The sequence below is a fragment of the Acipenser ruthenus genome, chromosome 22 (assembly GCF_902713425.1).
Source record: "Acipenser ruthenus chromosome 22, fAciRut3.2 maternal haplotype, whole genome shotgun sequence".
NCBI classification, from domain to species: Eukaryota; Metazoa; Chordata; class Actinopteri; order Acipenseriformes; family Acipenseridae; genus Acipenser; species Acipenser ruthenus.
In genome coordinates, this window is record NC_081210.1 from 6,248,496 (window position 1) to 6,274,197 (window position 25,702).

At 37.1% G+C, this 25,702-nt stretch overlaps 2 protein-coding genes across 2 annotated transcripts in view; one reads left to right on the top strand and one right to left on the bottom strand.

The window, feature by feature from the left end:
• Positions 1 to 572: 572 nt before the first annotated feature.
• On the top strand, positions 573 to 5,612 carry bri3 (brain protein I3). Its single transcript, XM_034052836.3, has 3 exons — positions 573 to 1,154; positions 3,019 to 3,133; positions 4,198 to 5,612. Exons 1-3 carry the CDS (start codon positions 980 to 982, stop codon positions 4,328 to 4,330), a joined length of 423 nt encoding a protein of 140 aa, XP_033908727.1. The 5' UTR covers positions 573 to 979; the 3' UTR covers positions 4,331 to 5,612.
• Positions 5,613 to 7,190: 1,578 nt separating this feature from the next.
• The window catches only part of LOC117431649 (brain-specific angiogenesis inhibitor 1-associated protein 2-like protein 1), a 28,853-nt gene continuing 10,341 nt past the window's right edge, over positions 7,191 to 25,702 (bottom strand). The window contains exons 6-14 of the mRNA XM_034052833.3: positions 25,312 to 25,446; positions 22,480 to 22,632; positions 21,070 to 21,237; positions 20,583 to 20,715; positions 20,167 to 20,374; positions 14,351 to 14,410; positions 12,446 to 12,584; positions 7,612 to 7,652; positions 7,191 to 7,433 (exon numbers count right to left, since the gene is read on the bottom strand). Coding sequence (XP_033908724.2) covers positions 7,361 to 7,433; positions 7,612 to 7,652; positions 12,446 to 12,584; positions 14,351 to 14,410; positions 20,167 to 20,374; positions 20,583 to 20,715; positions 21,070 to 21,237; positions 22,480 to 22,632; positions 25,312 to 25,446 — 1,110 coding nt within the window. The 3' untranslated portion in view covers positions 7,191 to 7,360. The remainder of the gene's footprint in view (positions 7,434 to 7,611; positions 7,653 to 12,445; positions 12,585 to 14,350; positions 14,411 to 20,166; positions 20,375 to 20,582; positions 20,716 to 21,069; positions 21,238 to 22,479; positions 22,633 to 25,311; positions 25,447 to 25,702) is intronic.

Here is a 25,702-nt window from a genome sequence, read left to right on the forward strand (position 1 = left end):
TTCGTTTAAAGAATGAATGGCTGAAAACGAACTAACAAAAGAAAAAGATATACAAAACTAGGTACTTTACTAACGTAACATACTGTGCAAATCCTCACAGTGGTAATTAAAGCAGTACCATGAAAAAGCAAGTGACTGATCTGCTGCATGAGGAAGGTAATCTTATACAAAAGGCTCTTGTAAATACAGATTACTCAAAATCAGAAAATGCTGGTTCCAAATGAAAAGCCTAGGTAAAGGAACCTCTAATAAGATCTCAGAACAAATACCACTGCGGCCTCATTACAATCTACCAAGTGGTGCCCATGATAAAGCCTTCAATAGCTTAGCCAATCAGATGTCACTACCATGCAAATAGGTCACAATGACTCGCTCCACAGCATGTACGTGAAGTTTCATCAGAATGATTTATGTAAGGGAAAGGGTAAGGGGTATCATATGCAGTCCGTCATTATCAGGAAAATATAATGTAACTGTATTTGTGTAACTCACGCAACGTGAGTGTGCTGTCAAACCAGAACACTGTTGTTTTCTGACACTGTTGCTTTAAGAGACTGTACTCTTGTCTTGGCAAAGCAGGCTCGACATCACATGACTCCAGTCTTGTGACTGGCTTGACATCAGGCAGGAAAGCATTTTTTTTTTCCAAGATAGTTTGCTGCAGTTATGGGAAACCTTATGATTTGGGGTCAAAAAGAGGAAAATTAGATAAGATGACGAAGATATAAACCATAATTGAATTCCGGGTGCTTGCCGTCTCGGTTGTTGCCGAATCAAAAAGCAGGGATTTGGGAGGGGGGAAAAAAAAGTTTGCCGCAGCACATCTAAGACAGGCGTTGATTGAACTTTTACGTTCTTTTGTTTTTCTTTGGTCCTTATATATAGATTTTTTGTTTGCCAAAAAAAGAAAAGAAAAGAAAAAAAAAACAACGAAGACTGAATTCATTCTTGTGCGCCAGTATTTGAAAAACCGTCATTCATGGATAGCAAGCCACTTTTGCAAGAAAGACCCCCTGCTTATGCCTCCGTGCAGGGTGGTTACGACTATGGGCAGCAGCATAATTATGGCGCTATTCCTCCGCCTGCGCCGGCTCCACCACCGCCTGTCTTCCATGAACCACCTCCTCCGCCGCCATATTACACAGGCGGTCAGGGTATGTTTTCGTGTTGTTACAGTGCACATTTAAAATTAGATATAACTGGAAGGCTTCCGATTATTCGGAGGCTGCTTTATAATAGAGTCCAGCCGGTAAAGTTAGCGAAATTTCGATGGGCTGTGAACGTTAACATTAAAAAAAAAAACATGTTTAGGGTCACAGTAAGTCAGTAACAAGTACAAAATCAGTGGAGGCGACACTGTACTGCATTTCACAAACTTTTACAATTATACATAGCTTGTCACACGGTCTTTAACAGAAATCACAGATTCGTAATTCTAACTGCATCTTCAACGGTATGCCATTTAAGTGACAGCTGCAGTCTGGTGTTATACAGCAAGTGTACAGTTTGGGTTTATAATGTCAGTGGCACTAGTAAAACATGATGTCCTTTCACTATAGACTCATCAGAGTTAAGGCTAGAAGTCCGTAAAATGTAACTAAATATCAACCGTTCTGTAAGAAAACACCTCCAGAAACTATTGACTGTGATGTCACTGCACGTGAAGTCCTTTTGAATGTTCTAAAATTCTTAATCTTAATAATAATTCCAATAAGCCCGGGTACAATACAAATACATTTTTGCTTTTCAAAAGGTGTTGGATTTAAAAAGCAGTCTTCAGTTCTGAAATTTTGATTACTTTTGGAAACAAAGATTAGGAGTTAAAAGTATTCAAATGGTATTTAAATGGCCGCTCTAGTGCACTGGGGGTTTGAGATCTGTCTTCTAAATCACTGCAGGAAGGGAGAAAATTATCCTTACACTATCAGTGCACTAGAGCGGCCATTTTGAGCTTTGAAACAGACTTTAAAGATTACAGGTACGTAATCCCCCCCGGAAATCTCAGTACCATAACAGTAACACCTTATTCAAAGAGCAGCAGGGGTTACGTAAATAGAAACTTGCGTTTTGTTTTAAAAATGATATTAGCCCAAAAAAATGTTTCCAGTGCAACACATGCAACTTCCTCATGCTTACCTGAAAACAATGCTGCTGTTTATCATTCATTACTATCAACCTACATTTTCTACAGCGAGGGGTTGACGCACAAAGCTTTAGTCAGATGATTTGCCCCAGGTTATCAGTCACTTGGAACCCATGATAATCACCAGGATTCTAATCACAGCATTGCAATATGTGGGTGTAAAGTATGTACTATACTATGCTAGATTCTCAAATACCACTTTAATTTCAGTACTTGGACAACAACATTCTATCCACTGATCTCATGGTATATCAGTCCATGTTTCCTTGCCTCCCTATAGCCTATATGTAGTAGTTATCCATGCAGTGAGTCATCTCAATGTCTTTATTTATACATTGCATTCTTCTGTTTAGTCTGTCTATTTCTCTATCAGTCTGCACAGTACTCTCTGTGGATCGTCCTATCTGTACTCTGTGAGAACAAGATACTGCCAATTTGAAAATATGTGTCGTTGCCCATTTTAAAATGTAGACATACTGTTTAGTACTTTCTTCTTTTAGTATGTCTGCATACCCTGCCATTTTAATGCCAGTGTTCTCATATGGGGTTGTGTTTAACAGCTTGTGTAAATCCTTGTGTTGAAATTCAACCAGCAAAGGATCAAGAGCCCAATTCGTTACTGTAGCTAAAACTGCTGTAAATTTTGCTCCAATTAGCACCCTTTGTAAACAATAACTTTTCAGACAATCATGATGAGACAAACATACCCTAGCATCCAGATTTACTATAGTGACTCAAGCTGTCTGTCTTTCCTGTGTTTAGGCTAGCTGCATGTTGGTGTTTTAAATCACTGGTACATTCTCAGTGAGGGCATTTTCAAAATAAATAAATAAAGCACATGCCCCCCCCCCCCCCCCCCTTTTTTTTCTCTTCAGGCTATGCCCAGCCAGCTGCAGCCCTGCCACCTGTTGCCCAGCAACCAAACTTTTCCAACACATATACCATCATCCAGCCCTCCGTGGTGGTAGTGGGGGGCTGTCCTGCATGCCGGTAAGTGCAACCCATTCCACACCATTGGTGTTAAGAGATGGGAACAGGTACAGGTACAGGCAGTTCAACTGGTCATGTTTTTTTTTTTTTTTTTTTTTTTATCAGAAAAAAATAACACCCAACTGCGTTTGTCGTACATTGGGGGAGAATTATAATTGGTAACTAACATTCCCCATGCAAATGCTTTAGCTAAAAGGTTTTTGGAATGATTGGAAAAAAAACACTTTTAGCCTTGCTGTAACACAAAAGTTACTGTACATATATTGTTTTCCTGTAAGTCATAATCTGTTAAGAGCTGTTCTGTAGAATTTTGGAGTAAAAAATGACAAACTTGTGAAAAATGTGAGAATCATTTACAGATATGATAGTAGCAAAGAGAAGCAAGATTTGTATACATAGTTTTAGTAGGTAAAATACATTTTGCTATTCATGAAACAGTTTACACTCTTTTTAGTTAACAGTGTAATTCATTGTGTAATTCAACACATTATTTGTGTTTAATGTGGGCTGGTTTAAGTCGCCTTCTGCTTGTACTTTAGTTTTTTTTTTCGACACAGGGTCAATTGTTGAAACTCGGCAGTGTGTTTGTTTTATTTTTAACTTTCATATTTGTCATGTGACTTACTAGAAATGAAAGGGAATTGTGCAGCAAAGTACACAAGACATACCTCTTAAGTCACGTGCACATGCAGAAATGCGTTGACTGTTATTATTGAACCCATAATAAATCTGTGCGCTGAGCACCTTTTGATTTATATTCAATAAAAAAATAGAAAACGGCAGAGAAGCAATTAGGAAGTCTGGATAAGCAGGATGAATACATCGTAGAATATTTAAACACCTGCTTACTGTCAGTTACACGCTTGTGTTTCTGCATATGTGGGCAATGGAAACAATAGCTGACTAGTGCTTTATTTTGTGTGAATCTCCAGCTTGAAAAAGGATGTCATCCACAGTGGGAAGTGAGTGGGTTGTCTGTGTCTGTAGTGCTTTATTGAGGGGGAGGGGTAGACTGGAGGTGAATGCGCCTGAGGAGCTGAAAGGGCCGTGTTTGTTCTTCACAGAGTTGGTGTGCTAGAGGATGATTTCACCTGCCTGGGGATCCTGTGTGCCATCGCCTTCTTCCCAATCGGAATCCTGTTTTGCCTGGCGCTGCGTCAAAGGAGATGTCCAAACTGTGGCTCTACCTTTGGTTAATAGGATCAAACTGTCTCTCCTGACTCGGAGTCAAGCTTTAGCATACTATGTTATTCTTTCCATTTTTTTTTTTGGTTTTAATTTTTTTTTTTTTTACTCTGAATGTATATTGATCATGATTTTCATGTAAATGCCATGACAGTTCTTCCTACGATGTTGTCTCAAATAGCTGTAATGGACATACAAAATTGATTTCATGTTTGTTCACATGCATGTATAACTGATTTTCTTTTTTTTTTTATCTTTCAATAATCATGAATTCCTGTTGAAATCAACACATCACAGTGCAAGTTGCTTTTGCAGTCAAAGGTGCCTTTTGAAAATGTACAAAAAAAAAAAAGAAAAAGCAGCTCTAAGTGCTAATAATTTTATTTTATGATTTATTTTGCCATTTAGGAATCATGCCATTATGTTGAATATGCAGTGTAAATGTTTTTGATGGCACAATGATCTTGTGGTAATTCCCATCTAAGATTTTTTTTTTCCCGCATATGTTTAATTTGTATTAAGTCTTTTGATTAATGTTTAATTTCAATTCCGTATTTATTTCATGTTAGAATATTTTCTTGCTGTTCAGTTAGAATACACGAGTTGTATCCCTTGGGCTGGTGGTCATATAACTCAAATTGCATGAGTTGCAACTGTTAAAAAAAATTATATATATATATATATATATATATATATATATATATATATATATATATATATATAATTCAAGATGGTAAAGAGGAGCAAATTGCTAAAACTTATGTACCGACTGAGTTCGGCTGGGGCAAATGTAGCATTCACTGTGCAAAGTTTACAAGTTATTGATTAACTGTGCAAGCTTTAATATAAAAAAGGGACTTCTTGCATTAACTGTTTTGCAAACAAGATATTTTTTTCTGTCTTTAATGACACCTCTTGCAAATCTCAGGGCTTGCGCTGTTGGAATCTTTGAACAGCTATATGTGTCCCAAACTGTTTATGAACAAACCAACTACTGATTTTACTGCTGAAAGTTGGCCCCCATTACTAGAAAACCTCTCCTCTCCATTGGTAAGACAGACAATCAGTTTGCTGAAGTGGACTATAAGAACAAATTGAATACACACTATCTAGCAGCTTGCCATACATATGCATTGCTGATGACGTCATGATGTCTGTTGATGTTGTATTTATATGTATTGTCAAAAATAACAATCTGCTTTGCCTGTTGCACACTACATGTTCTAAATAAAATATCCATTTTTCTATACACAAGTAACAAAAACGATGTAAATAAAAATCATAGAAGCATCAACATCCGTTTGGAGTGTATTTGTGTGTTAGGATGCTGAAATGACTAACTGTAGTGCTCAACAGATTTTATTTTTTTCACTTTATTGCACAAATAAGCAGTGCTCTGATAGGGCTGGGTGAATCCAGCCACTGTAGAAAGATCCAAGGATCCAAACGGGCATTGGAGGCGATGCCCAGGATATTTCAATTACATTTTTATACTTTGCAAGGATATAAGGATTAGTGTTACATACACCATATGGTGGGTAGGTTAATTGTTAATAAGTTGTTTAATTAAACATTTGGATGGTCAGCAAACAAAGTTACAATAGATGCACAATGTGTACAAACTGAAGAGTCTGGTAAATCAAACTTTTATTCCAATAAAATAAATGTAATGTATTTGTACATGGATAACTAATTGCACACTATTCTTTTTTTTCAAACATCTGTCAACCAAAGTGTTGTTTGCACTGTTTGATACAACTATGAAAAAAACAGTTTTTTTAAATTTAAACCTTAATATAAGAAATACAGTTCAGAACAGAACAGCTCTTTATTTTATGGACAATCACTGGTTAAAATGAGGCAAACCTGTATTCATATTCCCCCTGCAGTAAAGAAAGCAGAAATCATAAGCAGCATGCACCTTCATTTACCTTCAGGATTACAGCCACCTGAGGGACTATTTACAAACGGTATCAAAAAGTAGAAGGAATTGGCTTAAATTGCTGGGACGATAATAAGCATCTTCAGTTTTTTGCCCGTTGGTTTCATAGAATAACCATTTAACAACTACGATTTTCAAGATGATAATGTAACTACAACGTATGCAGTATCCTTCAATAAAGATAAAACCTAATCAGGTGGCATGCCTGTTGCACTGTACTGTACAAAAAGTGTATTTAAGGCATAGGACAAAAATGTATGCAAACCTCTTTAAAATGCTACCAACCTCGCATTTCTGTGTCGGAATTAGAAGAATCCCATGTAGAGAATAATGAAATATCACACAGTGGTCAGGCCAATAGAACAGCAAATACAATGTTAACAAGAGAAGCAAAACAAAACAAAAAACAAACAAAAACAAAATTATAATTATATATATATACATATACACACACACACTATACCCCACTCCCACCCCCCCACACATGTTCAATATTATATATTAAAAGAAAATTGTACACAGGCCTGTTAAGCATGTAAAAGGAAAGTATGGGATCACTTCAGGTATATGGCAACAGTAACGCCAAACCCCTTTACCATGAACCCAAAGTGCAAAGCTACTGTATATTCATATCCAGGATTGTTTCTGAAACAAGGTCAACAGCAAATCAGACATTGATTGTTCATATTTATGAAAGAAAATAAACAATATTGTATCAATGCAAATACTAAGTACAAGTGTGTGCTTATCATCCTATGGCAAAAAAAAAACAACTTTTAAAACAAGCAGAGGTTAAATACATTCCGTCTGAATGATTTTTTGTTTCTTAAAGTGCACAGTATTGAAAATGCAGAATGCCCTGTGCTTATAAAATTTGCAACAAAAATGTTATATATATATATATATATATATATATATATATATATATATATATATATATATATATATATATATATATACTCTTGGATTTGGTTTGACAGTTACTAAAATGAACTCTCTCTGAGATCTATGTGCTTAGGAAGACTGAAGACTTTACAGAACGCAGACGTGGCATATGAAGAAATCCAATCCAATTCCTCTGGGTGTGGATCTCAGAAACTTCAAATAATGGGTGCTGATCTGTCATTGGTTACCGTTGGTCGAAGTTTGACGGTCGCGAATGGATTTTCACCACTGTAGAGAGGACAAATAAGTATATCACCAATAAAACATATCGTTATTGTGGCAGTAAATACAAAATGAGTATCAAGCAGTTCTCTAGATACATAGGTTTTTCTGTGTATAGATGGACATTCATCCACAGATTAATACCCTCAGTAAAGTGCGCTTTAAAAAGAAACACAGTACTTACCCTTCAAAAAGTGACTTTACAATCCCATTCGGTTTCTGGCTCTGCAAAAAAGAGATACAAATGAATAACTTATAACAATTATACAGTACTGAAATAACCATAATGTAAGTACAGTGCCTTGCGAAAGTATTCGGCCCCCTTGAACTTTGCGACCTTTTGCCACATTTCAGGCTTCAAACATAAAGATATGAAACTGTAATTTTTTGTGAAGAATCAACAACAAGTGGGACACAATCATGAAGTGGAACGAAATTTATTGGATAATTCAAACTTTTTTAACAAATAAAAAACTGAAAAATTGGGCGTGCAAAATTATTCAGCCCCCTTAAGTTAATACTTTGTAGCGCCACCTTTTGCTGCGATTACAGCTGTAAGTCGCTTGGGGTATGTCTCTATCAGTTTTGCACATCGAGAGACTGAAATTGTTGCCCATTCCTCCTTGCAAAACAGCTCGAGCTCAGTGAGGTTGGATGGAGAGCATTTGTGAACAGCAGTTTTCAGTTCTTTCCACAGATTCTCGATTGGATTCAGGTCTGGACTTTGACTTGGCCATTCTAACACCTGGGTATGTTTATTTGTAAACCATTCCATTGTAGATTTTGCTTTATGTTTTGGATCATTGTCTTGTTGGAAGACAAATCTCCGTCCCAGTCTCAGGTCTTTTGCAGACTCCATCAGGTTTTCTTCCAGAATGGTCCTGTATTTGGCTCCATCCATCTTCCCATCAATTTTAACCATCTTCCCTGTCCCTGCTGAAGAAAAGCAGGCCCAAACCATGATGCTGCCACCACCATGTTTGACAGTGGGGATGGTGTGTTCAGGGTGATGAGCTGTGTTGCTTTTACGCCAAACATAACGTTTTGCATTGTTGCCAAAAAGTTCGATTTTGCTTTCATCTGACCAGAGCACCTTCTTCCACATGTTTGGTGTGTCTCCCAGGTGGCTTGTGGCAAACTGTAAACGACACTTTTTATGGATATCTTTAAGAAATGGCTTTCTTCTTGCCACTCTTCCATAAAGGCCAGATTTGTGCAGTATACGACTGATTGTTGTCCTATGGACAGAGTCTCCCACCTCAGCTGTAGATCTCTGCAGTTCATCCAGAGTGATCATGGGCCTCTTGGCTGCATCTCTGATCAGTCTTCTCCTTGTATGAGCTGAAAGTTTAGAGGGACGGCCAGGTCTTGGTAGATTTGCAGTGGTCTGATACTCCTTCCATTTCAATATTATCGCTTGCACAGTGCTCCTTGGGATGTTTAAAGCTTGGGAAATCTTTTTGTATCCAAATCCGGCTTTAAACTTCTCCACAACAGTATCTCGGAACTGCCTGGTGTGTTCCTTGTTCTTCATGATGCTCTCTGCGCTTTAAACGGACCTCTGAGACTATCACAGTGCAGGTGCATTTATACGGAGACTTGATTACACACAGGTGGATTCTATTTATCATCATTAGTCATTTAGGTCAACATTGGATCATTCAGAGATCCTCACTGAACTTCTGGAGAGAGTTTGCTGCACTGAAAGTAAAGGGGGCTGAATAATTTTGCACGCCCAATTTTTCAGTTTTTTATTTGTTAAAAAAGTTTGAAATATCCAATAAATTTCGTTCCACTTCATGATTGTGTCCCACTTGTTGTTGATTCTTCACAAAAAATTACAGTTTCATATCTTTATGTTTGAAGCCTGAAATGTGGCAAAAGGTCGCAAAGTTCAAGAGGGCCGAATACTTTCGCAAGGCACTGTATGTATGATTTAACATATGATTTTCTATTGAATTGAAGGACTGTCTCCAGCCTGCTGTAATACTGATGCTGTTTCCTGTTTCCACAGCACCATTCATTCAAATCAAGGTGAAGCTGCCGGAAAGTGTTCAAAATAACACACAGAAGACTTTCTGGGAGTATTCAGCTAAGCCATGATTTGATGTAGCCAGTAGGTTACAGCAACAGATTATCAAGATATTGTATTTACCTTGAAAAGATTGTGATTTCATTTACTGCAAATAATGTCTGTTGCTAATGTGTGCTAATGCTCATTGATTATTATAATGCTACATTGCTTCGAGAGAAATTCCTCCAAAATATTGCAATGCCAGAATTGTGGTCGCAAATATTTATGGCTTTACAGTACACATCTTGCACCAAAGTACCAGTTACATGCAAGCACCAGAAGAGGGCACTGCAGCTCTTTATCAACCCTGCTGTATTGTGCACTTCCAACTTTGAACAGCTAGATACATTTACATTTATTCGGATGCTGACTTTCCAGGCTGCCATATTGTTGGGTTAGGCCCCTATGCACGGCCCTGGGTTTTCAGAAACTAGACAATCCACCTGAAACGGTATGGCATGGTGGACCTGGCAACACTTTGCTCTTTGTATAGAAGTGTTGGATATGTGACCCCCTCATATGGAACCAGTATTATCCTGGGACTTGGAACATAGAACACAATATTGAACTACACTGTTATTGTCAAGACTTTGGAGCATCACCAAGTCGTATGTCTGTAATAATGTGGCTTCTTTAATAAAAAAAATAAAAATAAATAAATGTTACTGTGTTTTGTCTTGCATTCCAACAGTTTATACAACAAAATAAATATCTTTACACAGCCAGTCTGATAAATATGGAGTACTTTACCTGAGTCCTAAAATATGCAATCTTCAGATTAGTCACTATGGGCTGTATTTGTTATTACTACACACCAGTGCAGTTTCGGTAAAGGATACTGGCAAGCCTTGCAAGGTAGTGACTGGCTAAGGGCCATAAAACCAGAAGTTCTTGTCCTGTCCATTTTAAACATTAACTAATAGCTTGTTGCTTATTATTAGAGTCAAAAAGAACAAAGTCACCTCCCTAGAGTCACGTGTTGCTGTAGCAGAAACAGTGTATTGCTGTGCCTGCCTAGCCCCTTTCTGCCAAGCCCATATCTTACAAACACTGATGAAACAAGTATAGCTAAAGAAACAGCTTAATCTTAAAATGATTCAGCTGTCAAACTTGTGTTGCAGGTAGGAATAAAAACAGTAGAGGTTACATATATATATATATATATTGAAATGATTGAATAGGTATGGAACACACATGGTCAGGATTAGTCTGGATTGTGAGATTTGCTTACCATATAGCTGAAAACCTTGGCCTATCAGACCTTCCCGTTCCAATGTATTGTTTGTACAATTGTCTCACAGAAACACAGTGACTGACGCTCCGATACGTTCATGTCCATTACAGGCATTTTGTAAACTGATAGAACTTCACTAGGCGGGGAACTGTCATACTTAACAAACTAGTTTATACAACCTGGTAATAACACACTTGTTTTAATTCCACAAGCCTCTTTTCTTCTACCACATTGAAGGTTCTATTATTTCATATTTATTTTATTAATACTTTAGATAAGCTGGTATCGTCTAACAGGTGTGCTAAACAGGGCCTCTAAGTAGAGTTTATGGCTGACACGATGACAAAGTGGATTACCTGAAGCTAAGGCTTATCGTTCATTACCGAGCGCGTAGAAACTGATGAGTGGGCTTGAATTTCTTTTCCTTTTACTTTCATGTATATGCATGGCTTTCTAAAAGGTTTGACAGTGGCTCTGGTTATCCGGCACACAAGTAAACCATTATTCTGCAGAAAAGCCCTGTGCTTAGTTCACAGGTAGGAAAGGTGAAGTGTCAGGTTAAGCAGGAGTGTAATTCCATAGCCAGAGAATGCCAGTTCATGAAGTGGAATGCATTGTGGCTCATCAGAACGAACAAGAGCTTCCAAGACTCATAAATATTTCACAAGGTGCTCAAAAAAGCAGTGCAGTAGGGGTGGTATCGTCTTTCAAGGCTTCCCACTGACTTCTGACCTACATCAACCACCATTCCAAAAAAAAAAAAAAAATGGTGCACGTTTTCAAAAAAAAATCTTGTCGTTTCCAGCAGATTTGAGTGTGCAGCACCGAGACATGTTGGTGTACTCACATTAAAACAGAGCTGCCTGAAAGGTGGTGTATCAGTGTGGTACTTAACCTTGTGGTGTCATGCTTAATCGAAATACAGAAAGATAAATATTATCTTCTACACAATACAAAAAAAAAAAAAAAAACACAAGTGACACAACACCACATCAGGATAACCAAGTTTATAGGGGTAGCCTCTTAAAGCCTGTTCCCACCTTACAAAACATAAAAATTAGCAGACAACCCCACTTTAAATCAGTTTCCATCACAACCACACAAACTACCCATGGGAAAGGAAGTATGGGCTCAGAATTCTTAGGATAGGTTTGTCCAAGACACAGAGAATGGTCAATGGGGGACACATCAAATCATCGCAAACTCTTTTTATCCTTATAGACTTCTGGATTTGTATTAATGCTCACAGTTTGGACATGGGTGGACCAAAGCCAGTACACAGTAACTAAAGAAATACGTTTCTTCTTTAATAATATATATATATATATATATATATATATATATATATATATATATATATATATATATATATATATATATATATATATTAAGCAAAACTTTATGAAATAAAATAAAGAAAATGTCCGATAATGCATTTTCTTAATACGGTTAAATTACGAGTCTGCTGTTCCATTTATATCTAGTAGCAGTGGTAAAATGTTTTGGATAATGTCATATTGTAAATGAGTCTGAAAGAAAACAGCTGATTTTCATAAAGACACACATATGTACGGTCCAGTGAAAATTCCCTTAGTTCCTCACGCCACAAGACCGTACCCCAGCCTTAATGTATTAATGTAGACTAATGTGTGTATCATCTGAAGCAATGTCATTAAGAAAGTGGAAGTAAATATGCAATCATATACTTACTGTATGCTCAGGGGAAGTGTTTTTGTTGACAGTCCTCGTTGGTGAAGACTCAAAGTAATCTGGAGCGGGCAGTACCATGCTCCCCTTCTCTTTCTCTGCTAGGCTGGCTATGCTAATACTCCGGACTGGCATAGAATTGCTGTAGAAATTAAAAAAAATAACTCAATAAATAAAAAAATCTCATAACTTCCAACCATTGTTGACATAATGTTCTATCCAGAACAGAACAATGAAACAGACAATTGGCAGATGAATTCTGGTGTGTATCAGTCACATGGGATGAAAGGGAGAGGTGTGCCTCGCACAATGCAGTGTATTTAAGGGTTCTTCCAGTTGAAGGGAGGAAGGGAAAAGGGATACACACACCAGTAGGCATTCTAGGAACCTACAAGACAGGCTTTCGGGTTAGCCTTTTCATCTTCAAAGATCTTCACTTTCTAACAGAACCTGTTGAGACAGGTTTGCTTGCACCTTTACCTACGGTTTCGTTTCATTCTACACTTTTAAATGATTATGAGAAATTCTTAGTTGTCAGGATCTTTAAAATACTGATTGTACACTGACTGGCGAAAAAAATTGAAGCAAACACTGAACACACGTTTACACACACTGGGAGCTGTGCATTGTGGGCTTCTGTAACTGGTATGTGAATAACAAACATGTTTATCTGCGTGGCTCACAACAATAACACACTGTATTAGAAATAACAACCTCATATGACCATAAAAGGTGAGTTACACTCATGTAAGATCATTGGCATTATGCCAATATCCGCCTTTGTCGTATAAATTCTTCCCAAATCTAAATGAAAAAATATGTGAATAAAAACAGATAACAAGGTCAGGCTGTAAATGCAGTTTTTATCTGGATGCTCAATTAACATGCCACTAAAGTTTGGCTATTAAATTGGGACCAAAGTTTCACAAAGTTAAGTTATAAAAAGAATTAGACTTTGACTTTGCTGGGCAGTTGAGTAAGTATCATGACCAAACTGAAAGCAAACCCCCACAGTGGTTTATACGTGTGTTCCACACCTTGCTCTAATGGTTTAGTTATTTCATTGAGGAGCACTGAGAGTGGAACATTACACATAAGAAAGTAATCACTTGTGGACTAGCTACCAATGGGGATGGAATTCAATAAGGCTCAGGATATAACCCTGTTGCGCTGGAGGTTTTATCAGGCAACACCTCTATTTGCAGTTCTGACTGCATCTTCTTTTGATCAGTCACAGAAGTAATGGCAGCAAAGGTAATAACTTTGATGAATACGATCCTGCTACAAAAGATGTTGTAATGCCAACTGCACCTTTGGAGGTAGTGGTGAAAAGGGTGAAATAAAGACTGCACATTTAATGGAATGTTTTCTATAGTGCCTTTAATCTGATGAGATAAAAAAGTGTTTTGCTTAAGAACTGTTTAAAAATGAACTTTGGAAGCCCTGAAGAAATAAGTACAGATTCACCAGATAGATTATTGTCTGCTGCAATTAACAATAAACGTTATATATCTGTTGCAGCTTCAACTGATAGTTGACTTTGGGAAAGGTGTGCATTTGCAGGTGTCTAAAGCCTGTGTGCTAAGCATTTGTCAACAAAGTGGCTGTTGTGTATTGAGTTCTCATCTGTCTGGTGCTTAACAACGGCACTCTACTAAAACAGAGCTTAATGTCAAGGGACATGATTAACGTCAATTTAGGGAATGCCAAGTGAAAGATCAAGGGGGGTTGAAAAAAGGTGGTTCAGTTGATTCTCAATGACTGTCTCTCGGAAATTATCTGAGATTATGCTCTATAATAGCATTCCAAATTCTACAAATATTTGTATTATACAAAAAAAGAATGAATAATAACAGGAAGTGAATATACTATAGATTCCGGTGAGACTTTTATGGTGAACTTTATTACCTCTGTTCCTGTTCTTCCTCTGTATAAGGTCGGCAGTATGACGATGGAAACCAACCTTTCCTGTAAAACAGCAAGAGAATTACAGTGTTGTTAGTTAAAAATAGAAATAGTATTATAACCTCTAAAGGCTTACCGGTTGTAGCATAGATCTTAGACCCAAGAGATGCTAGCTCAAATGCATTCCGTGGCGTTTCAAGCAGTTCCTAATGTAAAATCACAACCGCAGTTGGCACAAATGAGAGCTGAGCATCACTCACTGCCACTTCGAGGGAGTGTCCTGGAGACACACGGGCAGGGTTGTGTAGTATGTGATGAAGCTTGCAACGCCAGTACTGTACCCACTACATGGAATAAAGAGACTTCAATCCAGCACTATTCATAAACTCTAAATTCACAATGTATCATATTTTTTTTAAAAAGGCAACTTTAAATGAGAAACGCAGGAACAGCGATACCCTGCGGTGTTGCCGAGACCCTTCAGGTCACTTTCACATTGTTAGAGGAAATATGAAAGGAATGTGCAGACTCTCCTTTAGTAAAATTAGGTTGCTAGGGGTGTTGGTTATTGTTTCACCACAGTTCTAGCTAATCTCTGCTGTTTCGGCAAAAGCAGTTCTATTACAGAAGCTATTAAGACAGAGGCAATGTTAAGCTTGGAGGCCGATTTAATAAAATTAATTGCATAATTCACATTTGACTTTTAAAGTCTCTTTGTCACGACTGTTAAATATATAATAAATTCAAGGTGCAGGATCAACCTTTGTCATATAGAATTATAGAGATAGAGTTAAGAAATGTGGATAAACTAAAAAGATGATTTACTAGATTATAAAAATAGAGATAAAAAGGTCAAAAGAGTCCCATTAGTAATGACTTACTCTAAACTTTTGCCTAAAATTTCTAAGATAGTTTGGAAACACTTGCGAATTCTACATAATTCAGACCCCAGTTGTAGTATTCAAAAGAGAAGCTAATTTAGGTGATATTTTAGTTCACAGTAAACATAAAAGAATAATTGACAGAATAGGTTCTACAAATACTTGCACTAGTACATGTAAAGTGTGTAAATACATGGACAAAAGTAAAAATATAACTAAACATAAGAACAATAGATATCCACTAAAAACTAATACCTACTGTAAAAACAGCAATGTTTTTTTATTGAATAGCCTGTGAAAAATGTGATGAAATAAAATGTTGGAGAGACTGGAACAACTTTATATAAAAATAATTCAGAACCACCTTTCATTAATTAGAAATAAAAAAAATAATGAACCAATAGTACAGCACTTCACCAGTCAAGGACATGACCTAAATGATGTAAAGTTTGTAGTATTAGAACAGCTCAAATTAGACAATGAAACATATAGAAGAATCAACGTAAATGGATAAATATACTAAACACGATTATGCCAGCGGGACTCAACAGAAAATAACGAACTAATTAACTCCAATAAATATATATTTAAATAAAAATAATAAAAAACATTATTCATATAAAACAAAATTAATTCAGTGCATGCTTGTGCGCTGGGGAGGCCAAATCAAGGCTGATCCTCAGAGCCATCATTGCATGATAACAGAAATATAAGTTTATATAAACTAATGTTAATTAGAATTCATATAGATTTAAAAGATAGAAGAAAAAATGATGTCACAATATACAGAATACCATTACATCATGTAAGAATAAATCATGGAGTTGAATAGAAACAACAAGAACTAGTTGTCATGCAGTCAAAAACCTATAAATACCTCCAATGTTTTGATTCAAACACAGGCTCCCTTGAGAAAGATATGTACAACATATCGAAACGTTGGGCAGCTGTCTCTTTGAGCTAACACACACACACACACACACACACACAAAATGACAGAAAAACACTCCAGAAGAAGTTTAAATAAATATTGCTTAACAAGGCAAAGTCTCCGAGACCTCTTTGTGCTTCAGTTCCACCTTCTATTGCATTTGGTTACGTTTGTGCAATATATCCTTGCATCAACTTCAAAGCACAAAGTAAACAAAAACAACCAAAAACACACAATGTTTAATAAGCAAACCAGACCTTTATGTACTATATAAAATAATATAACCAACATCCACAGCATGAAGGCCCAGATATTTGAAGCGATGCGCAATCCCCTCGCAAAATTTGTGCCTCGCAAAAATGAGTGCTTTTGCACAACAGTTGGAAAATAGCATTTTTTTGCTCCATTTGCAAATGCGTTTGTGCCTCGAAAAAACACCTGCGCATTCATTACCAATATAGCAGAAATACACAAGAGCTACACGGAATACTACCGACAATAGACTGTTAACAATATCCAGCCAAGCAGCTATCATAGGTGTACAGTACATACCAATATTGCACATGGAATGCAGAATCAAAGCTCAACACACATCGGTAGCATTGACACCCCAGTTGCATGTCCACCCCCACAAATATATAAATAAGCTACTAAATGGAGAAATGAAACAATGGACCACAGGATAGTGTAGGCTATTCAACATATAACTTAAATAAAAATATATTGTAGCGACTTGCTAACTAGATAAGTGTCAACATGAAGGAGACAGACAGAATATCTCTATAGCATCAAACTTCACTCTTCATTTTACAGAATCACACCTGTCCGCCGTTGTTCTAAGTAGCTCCGACCCGTGCTACTTACACTATACATAAACATATTTACAGAAGCTGAAAACACTACTCTATTCAGAAGCCCTGAAGACAGGAATCTCAGCATGGAGCCAGCCAAGAACGCTGCCTGTGGATGCAGCCTGCACATATGTATCCCTTACTCATGCTCTTGCTGAAAGCCCCTTCCAACTGCCCCCCACTCACCACGCACCCTGCTCCTACCACACCTGTATGGCATAGTCAATAGCATGGAATGCAGATCGTGGGTGTCAAGGTATGCTTCTGATATCAATGAGAAATAAATAACAATACTTAAAAAAAAAAAAAAAAAAAAGTCAGCTGTGTCCTTATACCCGAGTGTGGAATTACCGGGTGAGTGGCATGAAGAGGAAAATGAGCTTTCAGAGAATGCAACTACAGGGATATTTTACGGATTGAGCCCTTGGGCACTGCGGCCCTTTGCCAATGTTGCGGAGGATAGGGCACTTAGCTCAACGCATGTAATGGAAACATGCTGCGCATTGCAAGCCTGTCACGCTTATCGCAAAACGTAGCCATTTTCATTCAAATTTGGCTTTCGGAGCAATTCAAATAATTTTGTGCTTAAGCATATGAACTTTGCACACAAGCATAAATTTGTATCTAATGTTTATCGTAATCACAGGCATAAGTATGGCTAATAAGAGAAATATTTAAAGGGCCATCACATATTCTACGGAATTCAAACACATGTATCTATGCTGCGCTGTTTGCTGGGAAGTGAGTTTATGACTTCTCTACTTCTGTCTCCATAATTGTGACAGGTGTCACTCAAATATGAGTACATGTTACCTATTCTTATTCATTTACATTTTTTTACTTTTATTTTCAGTTACAGTACCATCCATTTTTTTTTCTTTCTCAGTATTAGCCGTGATCCCGCTTATCAAACCGCTATTGCTCCGTGTCTGGACTGATCTGATTTTTGGATAAGGGCGTCTGTTATAAGAAAATACATACATACATACATACATTAACAACAACAATAATTAATAATATTAATGATCCAGCTGGAATGACCTCTTTTTAATGGCATGTCATTGTTTGACTAACCGCGGGGGTAATTAATTGAACTTAAATAAAATGGACTGAACAAGCAGTGGAATAAGAAAGGAGCATCTTTCATACATTTTACATTCAAAACAGCGATAAAATTTACCAATACAGTAATCAATAGCCTAGCCTACTACTGTATAAGCAGTGTCTTTGATATTGAAATCTATGTGAATGCAAGGTAAGGAGGTGCAAACTGTTGCTTGATTGATCTAGGGTTGATATACTGCTGTATGTGTCTATTAAAGTAAAGCGTTCCTGCATTACACAGGTAGTTGTTTAGTATCTGCTGGCTCGGTCTATGTTACACACAGACGGTATGTACTATGATACCGCGCTGTACTCGTGATTCTGTTTTGGGAGTTATTCTTTCAGCACCAAGAAAGCTGCTTGGGAAAGTGATTAGTTTTCTTTCGATCCGAAAGAACGGTCATGATTGCAGCTTCCCTGTTTATTTTTTAAACATGTATTAAAACTAGTGATGCTGCTATCACAATCGTTCTTTTGAATCATTATATAGATGTGGATGGAACCAGGAGGTCCCCGGTTCCAATCCCACCTCAGCAACTGACTCACCCTGAGCAAGTCACTTAACCTCCTTGTGCTCCGTCTTTCGGGTGAGACGTAATTGTAAGTGGCTCTGCAGCGGATGCATAGTTCACACACCCTAGTCTCTGTAAGTCGCCTTGGATAAAGGCGTCTGCTAAATAAACAAATAATAATAATAACCTTGTATGATCGATGGGTGTTTTCCTTTGTTGTAATACCTAGGAAAGCGTCTGCACTTCACTTCAGTGATTGGGTGAGTGAGTGCTGGAGTGATGTGCGTGGAGCTAAGGCTTGCTTTTTAAAAGCATTATTTTGTGCCTTTTATTACTAATTTGTTTTCTTCCTTTGAAGACTACTCCCTCCACATACAAAAAGAGCAGGAAGAATGGTTGCTAGGACTACAATACTTCCTGGAGCAGATGTTCTTTACTCTGAGAGCTGGTCATGGTTTTGTTTGCATACACCTACAATCAGCACAAACACATTCATTAGTTCATGTTTGGTTCTATTGTGGGGTTGTCATAATAATTGCACGTACAGCAATCTACCCAAAATGATTTTGTATTTCAATACCATTGCACTGAAGCAGAGATCCAGCAGACAACAAGCTTGGAGCTCCTCAGTATTTAAACACTAAGCAAAGCAGATTCATTTATTCAAAACCAAAATAGCATTTGCTCCAGTGGAGCAAGTTTGGAACACTTGAAATAAAACAAAGAATTAGCATACTAATACAAAATACAAGCAAACAAGCCATATTTTCCCCAAAAGCAATAAACAGCTAATGCTTAACGATGGTATCTTTCGACTCCCATTCCAGCCGACAGTTGCAAAATCTGCACATCATCAGCTGCATACATCCCCTCATGCTCAAATTCTTTGCGGCGTTGTTTAATTGTTATGCGCGGTTTAGGCATTTTAAAAACAAATGTCTCATCTTCCATCACAATTTTAATTCCCAAATCATACATTTGCACAAGTGCTAGACAGAGCTTCCGTTTTCCTTCAGAATGCGTCTATGGTAACGGCTGAGCCTTGACAACTACGATTGCAAGTATTTATTTAAAGTATTTTCTGAATAAACCTCTGTATTAAAAAATGTAATTCTAAGTTTGCTTTATGATGATTTTTTTCGTTTTATATGTTGCATTTCATTTTATTTTGTGTTATTTTATATTTTCAAAACACACAGGACTCTAGACATGCATAACCATAGAATAAAATGGTAACACCTTGAAACACTGAAAACTTGCAATGGTTCCTGCTCTAACTTGGTCACTTCTGGTAGAATAAGTGTGTACAAGGAAATTATTTGTAACCATGTAATTACACTAAGTAACAAAAGGCCATTTCCTTGTAATTACACAGTATGGCTCATGTCAGAGCAGAAACCATTGGTAGTTATCTAATGATTACAGTGTAACTACATGCCTATTCATGAGTATTGTTATTAAACAGGTGTGTATGTATAACAACAATGATTCTTAAATAGCAGTAACAGTTCAATCCTTGTCCAAATAGCCAATAACTTACTGCTTCAACTGCTCATGCTCTCCATACAGCCAACCATCTTTCTCCTCTGGTAAAAGCAGAATGATGATGTCACCTTCATCGAAACTGAGCAGAGTGCTGTTATTCCCAGCAGTATGTGGAAAGATGGTTTTCATCTTTGGTCTTTTAATCGTGTTCACTCCAGTTGCAACAGAGACAGACTTGGGCAGATAATCGCCATTGTTGTAATCTAGAAGTAAACACATTTATTATTATTATTATTATTATTATTATTATTATTATTATTATTATTATTATTATTATGCAATGTTTACAAAGAAAGTGAATCTGTAGTTGCCTGATTCAGCAAAATCTCCTCAAAAAGAAAAAAATGCTGAAAAGCAACAGATAATTTTTGGAGATGGGACAGAAAGGCAAAGAACGATTAGAAAACTTGCCGGAATGCAGACTGTTCCTCTGTGTCATGGCTGGGGCCTTCGGGGAGGCAGGGATGTTGAACATCTCTGCAAGAGGACTTGGGTGTGCTTTTATCTGCGGTGCGGGAGGTGGTTTTGGTGGTTCTGTGTTGTGCTATAAAGAACAACACAGATATTAAAATAGCTTCCGACTGGGGAACGGAATCATTTTGAAGTACTGCAGGACACATTTTGTTTACACAGAAGCACAATCTTTCCTTTAGATGTTAACATGCACGGAAATACAGTACTGTACAGAATAATAACCAAGACTGCTCCCCCCCGCCCCCTCCCCAATTTGGAATCAAACATCTAAGAGCCAAGATTACTGTCTGGGTTTTTAGCTTAAAATAGCTCTATGCTATAAAAGCATTTTTGTTTTTTCAAAGAAGCCTTTCTGACTGCCCTTAAATATTCATATTGGAATAGAATGGTTAAACACCCTGTCTCTCTGCACCCTAGTTCTTACCATAATATATCTTTCTACCATCGGCGATGGCTGTGGAGTTCCTGAGACTGGAGTAGATCCTGGTGTCTTAATGTCCTTGATCAGGGTCATGATGGTATCTGGCACCTTGGTGGCATCAGTGCACTTATCCTGCCAGCTAGGCAGATTTACATTAAGCAGTTCTTTAGCCTAGAATGGAAATTAAACAAAACCAATATGTCATCCAAGAAAAAAAACTAAACAAAGCCTGAATTCCCAGTTTTAGTTTTGTGAAATAAAAGCAAATACATTAGGTGAAGAAGAACAAGGGGGAGTAGCCACTGGCTCTTTCAAATGCACAGACTCTCCTTCCTGTCTCTGCCCAATCCACAAGCCACAAACCACATCCCTTAGGAAAGAGGTTGGTCAGCCGTATGCTGTGAACAAATCTATTTAACAGGGCTAAAATCACATTCCCTTTAAGTTGTTACTGAATACTTGAAACAGTGCACTGAACACAGAGGCTTTAAAACCAGTGTCTTATAAGGTTTTAAATGTATTTCATTGCCATAGTCCTTACTAAGCTATGGTACAAATATACAATTGCATTGATGAAGAAAATCAGATTTTAGCGTTTGAAGTTAGGAATGAACATGCCTGTTTAATTTATATAGAAAGAGTGGAGAAAAAGGCTTGTGTAGAAAGCTGTGCTATTTACTGTATATTCAGATTTGATTTTATAAGACAACTGCAGTACACTGAACTGTTTGAGACCAAATAAAAGTTTGTATGTTTGTATATTTGCATGTCAAAGCAGTACTGTATGTGCTACTTAATTATGCAATACATAATTCATTAGCTAATTAATTGATCAAGCACTGGGTATGGCGTTTGCAAGGTTTCTTTACCTTCCCAATTGGCAAACTTGTCACAGTGAAGAATGGAAAATGTTATTTGGAAATTGAAAGGCAAATACTGCTGGCAGCTTTACAGCAGGTATTTACAGTCTCACGCTGTGCACATTACAATGACCTTGTTGTTCCCAGGTGAAGCACAGAATTATTCCAAACAGACTAGTGCAATATTGAAAATGTTTTCATTTACTTATACCCAAGACCAGTGTTCTGCATGTCTGTCTATATCTGGACACACAACACATGATATGAATCCACTGTATACACAGCATAACCGATTATCAGATACCTGTATAGCATCATGAATGTAAATATATAGATAAAGGCAAAGTACTACAATTATGATTACTATTATCTAAAGAGAAGAGAATATTGGTAACATTGCAGTAATTTAATAATAATAATAATAATAATAATAATAATAATAATAATAATAATAATAATAATAATAATAATATGTAAAAGACAGAAATAGAATCGTATTGTTCAATCCACTTTGTAAAGATTGTGTATGCAAACAATACATTTGTTTAATAACCTTATCATGGTAGCTGCAAAGATGATAAGAAAATGTGCAGTGTTTGTCAACAAGGAAACAGAAGCGCCTCTTCTCCTCCAGCAAGGCCTCCCGGCACCCATCGGCGATGAACTTCTGCATGTCGGTCTGGCGGGAGCTCACCGTCTCCAGATACTACAGCAGCAAATGCAGAAAGAAGCAGAAGTATGTATATTACACATATACATACATACATACACACACATACATACACACACATACATACATACATACATACATACATACAGGACAGGACAGGACAGACTTGACAGTCATTGGATCTAAATCTTGTCAAGCAACTGTGGGATGTCTCTTGTGTTCTTATTAAGTTCTTTTTACCCAAGTTATTAATATCCACAAAACTGGAAATTATAAATGTCAAATGACCCACCCGACCCACAACATTGCCCAGCATGTTTTGTTTTCTTCCGACACACTACAGGTCCTGTTCCTGTCTATTAAATACAAGTAAAAGACCAGGAAATGAAATAAGGCTTTGTCAACCAAAATAAATAAAAACAACTAACATGGAAACAGGATGTAAATAACATGGAATACAGACTGAGGAAGTATCACACCACTAATCCTGCAGCTTCTAAAGCTATGGGTTCTCAATTCATACACAGCTCCTAGCAATATGAACAGCTGCTGTGTTGGAAACAGTTGATCAATTTGCACAGTCAGTATGGCGTAGGATACTGCACATGTCCTTCTACTTTTGTTTGACATTGTATTTTACCTTTGGTTTCATCTGGCTGGCATGCTGATGCAGCATTTTGTCCTGTATTGCGCTTACGCTGTGTCCAGTACAGTACTTATATTAAGTACTATCCAAAGCTGTCAGATGACTAAAGCAGTTCTATTGGGCTGGGATGCATGAACACAAGCTCACAGAAGCACATTGAATACACCGTGCTATACATCTGAGAGCCCACCCAGGATATTTACAGTTTTGTTTCTTTTCGCAAGAACAAGATTGCAGGCCTTAGAACATGTCAACATTTTAAAAGCCAGTTCATAAGCAATCAAAGTGTTTCTCTAATAACATTAAAGAAACACTGATGTTATAACAGCTGTAATAACATTATTATTTTATTATTTATTTATTAGCAGACGCCCTTATCCAGGGCGACTTACAATTGTTACAGGATATCACATTATTTTTACATACAATTACCCATTTATACAGTTGGGTTTTTACTGGAGCAATCTAGGTAAAGTACCTTGCTCAAGGGTACAGAAGCAGTATCCCCCACCTGGGATTGAACCCACGACCCTCCGGTCAAGAGTCCAAAGCCCTAACCACTACGCCACACTGCTGCCCTCCACACTGCTGCACATCAAAGATAGAAACTGAACAGGCAGTCACACTGAATGCTTGCTCACCGCTGACGAACACACTGACTCACTGTTACAAGCTGTATGTTACACTGTATCCTTTACTTCACCTCTAGTTACCACATCAAAATGAAGAAATATCTATGCAATTACAAACAGTATCCCACGCTATGGATTTCATTAGTTGTTCCAGTAGCGTATTTTCATCAGTCAAAGTTTCAGAAGTTTTTGTTTATTTATTCAACTTTTTTCATCCACACACACTGTATATATTATATATGTATGTAATGACCTTCACATTTTGTTAGGTTTTAATTCATTTGGACTATTTTGAAACACTGTGAAACATATGGTTACAAAAAAAGAATACTACAAAAATTGAATCATATTATAAAAACATAAAAAAGAAAAGCTTGGGAAAGAGGAGGGAACCTGCTTTTCAGGTTTCTTCCCCTCACCACATCAGATCCAACAATGCCAGACTTAACACTTTTACTACAGTAGACTGGTAACTGAAAACTCTCAGTTCCTTAGGAATATGTAACTAAGAAGTTAAGAAATAGAGTTAAGACCATTGTCAAAACAACAAGGAAGCAAACATAAAATTATCTTTACAGTAGATAATCTCTGCTTCAACACTACCTGCAATACAATCTGAAATGCTTTCAGTTTAGGCTTGGTTTCCATGCCTTTATACAGAAGACACATCAAAAGGCTAAAAGGTACAAGGTGTCATTCTGCCTATTCATGGATTCACAAACATTTCAAACACAAATTAACAAAACTGATGATGTCTGATGTATTTGTGGAACTAGTAGATACAGTAGTGTTTAGAATCTACAAATACTGTTTGCCTGTTTTAATCAAACTATGCACATCCATAACCATATAGCCTTCTTTTTTTTTCAAATTAACTTTGAGGAAAATGTATACAAATTGGTAAAAAGCTGTTCTTTTCGTTACATTGATCAACTTCAGTTCTGAAGAGAGAAATCAAAATTTACTGAAGAGTAGATGTCTAGGAGGCACAAACTACTGACAACTGCAGTTTCTCCCCTCCCAGTTACGTAACCTTACTGGTACATACACATTCGCTGGACAGGTGTAGCCATACGCCTGAAGGAGACTCTTTTGTTTCACTTTCTACTTGTAGTATTACTGGAAGGTCAGAAAACATATATAAAAAGAGAAGTAAACTCATTTAAAAAGTACCTTATTGATTGCCTTTATGTTTCACAAGTTCAATTGAATTGCACTTTATAATACTACCCGCACAAGAGTTCCTCACTACTTCTGAAAAGAATGATTGGAAAAACAGAAATGCTGTATATGCAGTAGCTAAGAATATTTTAAAAACAGAAAAATATTACTGCAAGTATAAATAGAGCCACGCCCTTATAATACAGTACATTACCATCCACACCTAGCTGTATTATTAGTATAATTACTGTGCATATAAATATGTTGTATACTCACTTCATTTTCTTTGGTTTCATACTTTGTCACATTCTTTCCTTGACTTTTCCTTCTCAGTTTTTTTAGGTCGGTTTGAGATCTTTCTAATGAGTCTAACTTGCTTCTGTGCTCCGTCTGGTATCTCTTCAGGGTGGCCTGCAACACAACACTTCTTATTAGCGCAAGTGGGAATTAAATTTCTTTACCTGCAAAAAATGACTTTCAGAGACCATGACAAAGCCTATGTACAGTAGTACAGTGAAGACTGACCTTCTGTAATCTGCAGAGCATTCTGACAATCAGAGAAAAGCAAAATAGAAACAAAAGGGCTTTTAAACTTTCGCATAGACCAGCAGTTCAGGTTTAGTCAGGCTTATTTTTAAAATAAAACTAAAATCAAAAGAATAAATAC

What these genes read in the sequence shown, in the direction of transcription:
- bri3 (XM_034052836.3), top strand. Translation starts at nt 980, where the DNA reads ATGGATAGCAAGCCACTTTTGCAAGAAAGACCCCCTGCTTATGCCTCC. An exon ending in ATATTACACAGGCGGTCAGG is followed by an intron (nt 1,155 to 3,018) that starts GTATGTTTTCGT and finishes TTTTCTCTTCAG; the next exon opens with GCTATGCCCAGCCAGCTGCA. An exon ending in GGGGGCTGTCCTGCATGCCG is followed by an intron (nt 3,134 to 4,197) that starts GTAAGTGCAACC and finishes TGTTCTTCACAG; the next exon opens with AGTTGGTGTGCTAGAGGATG.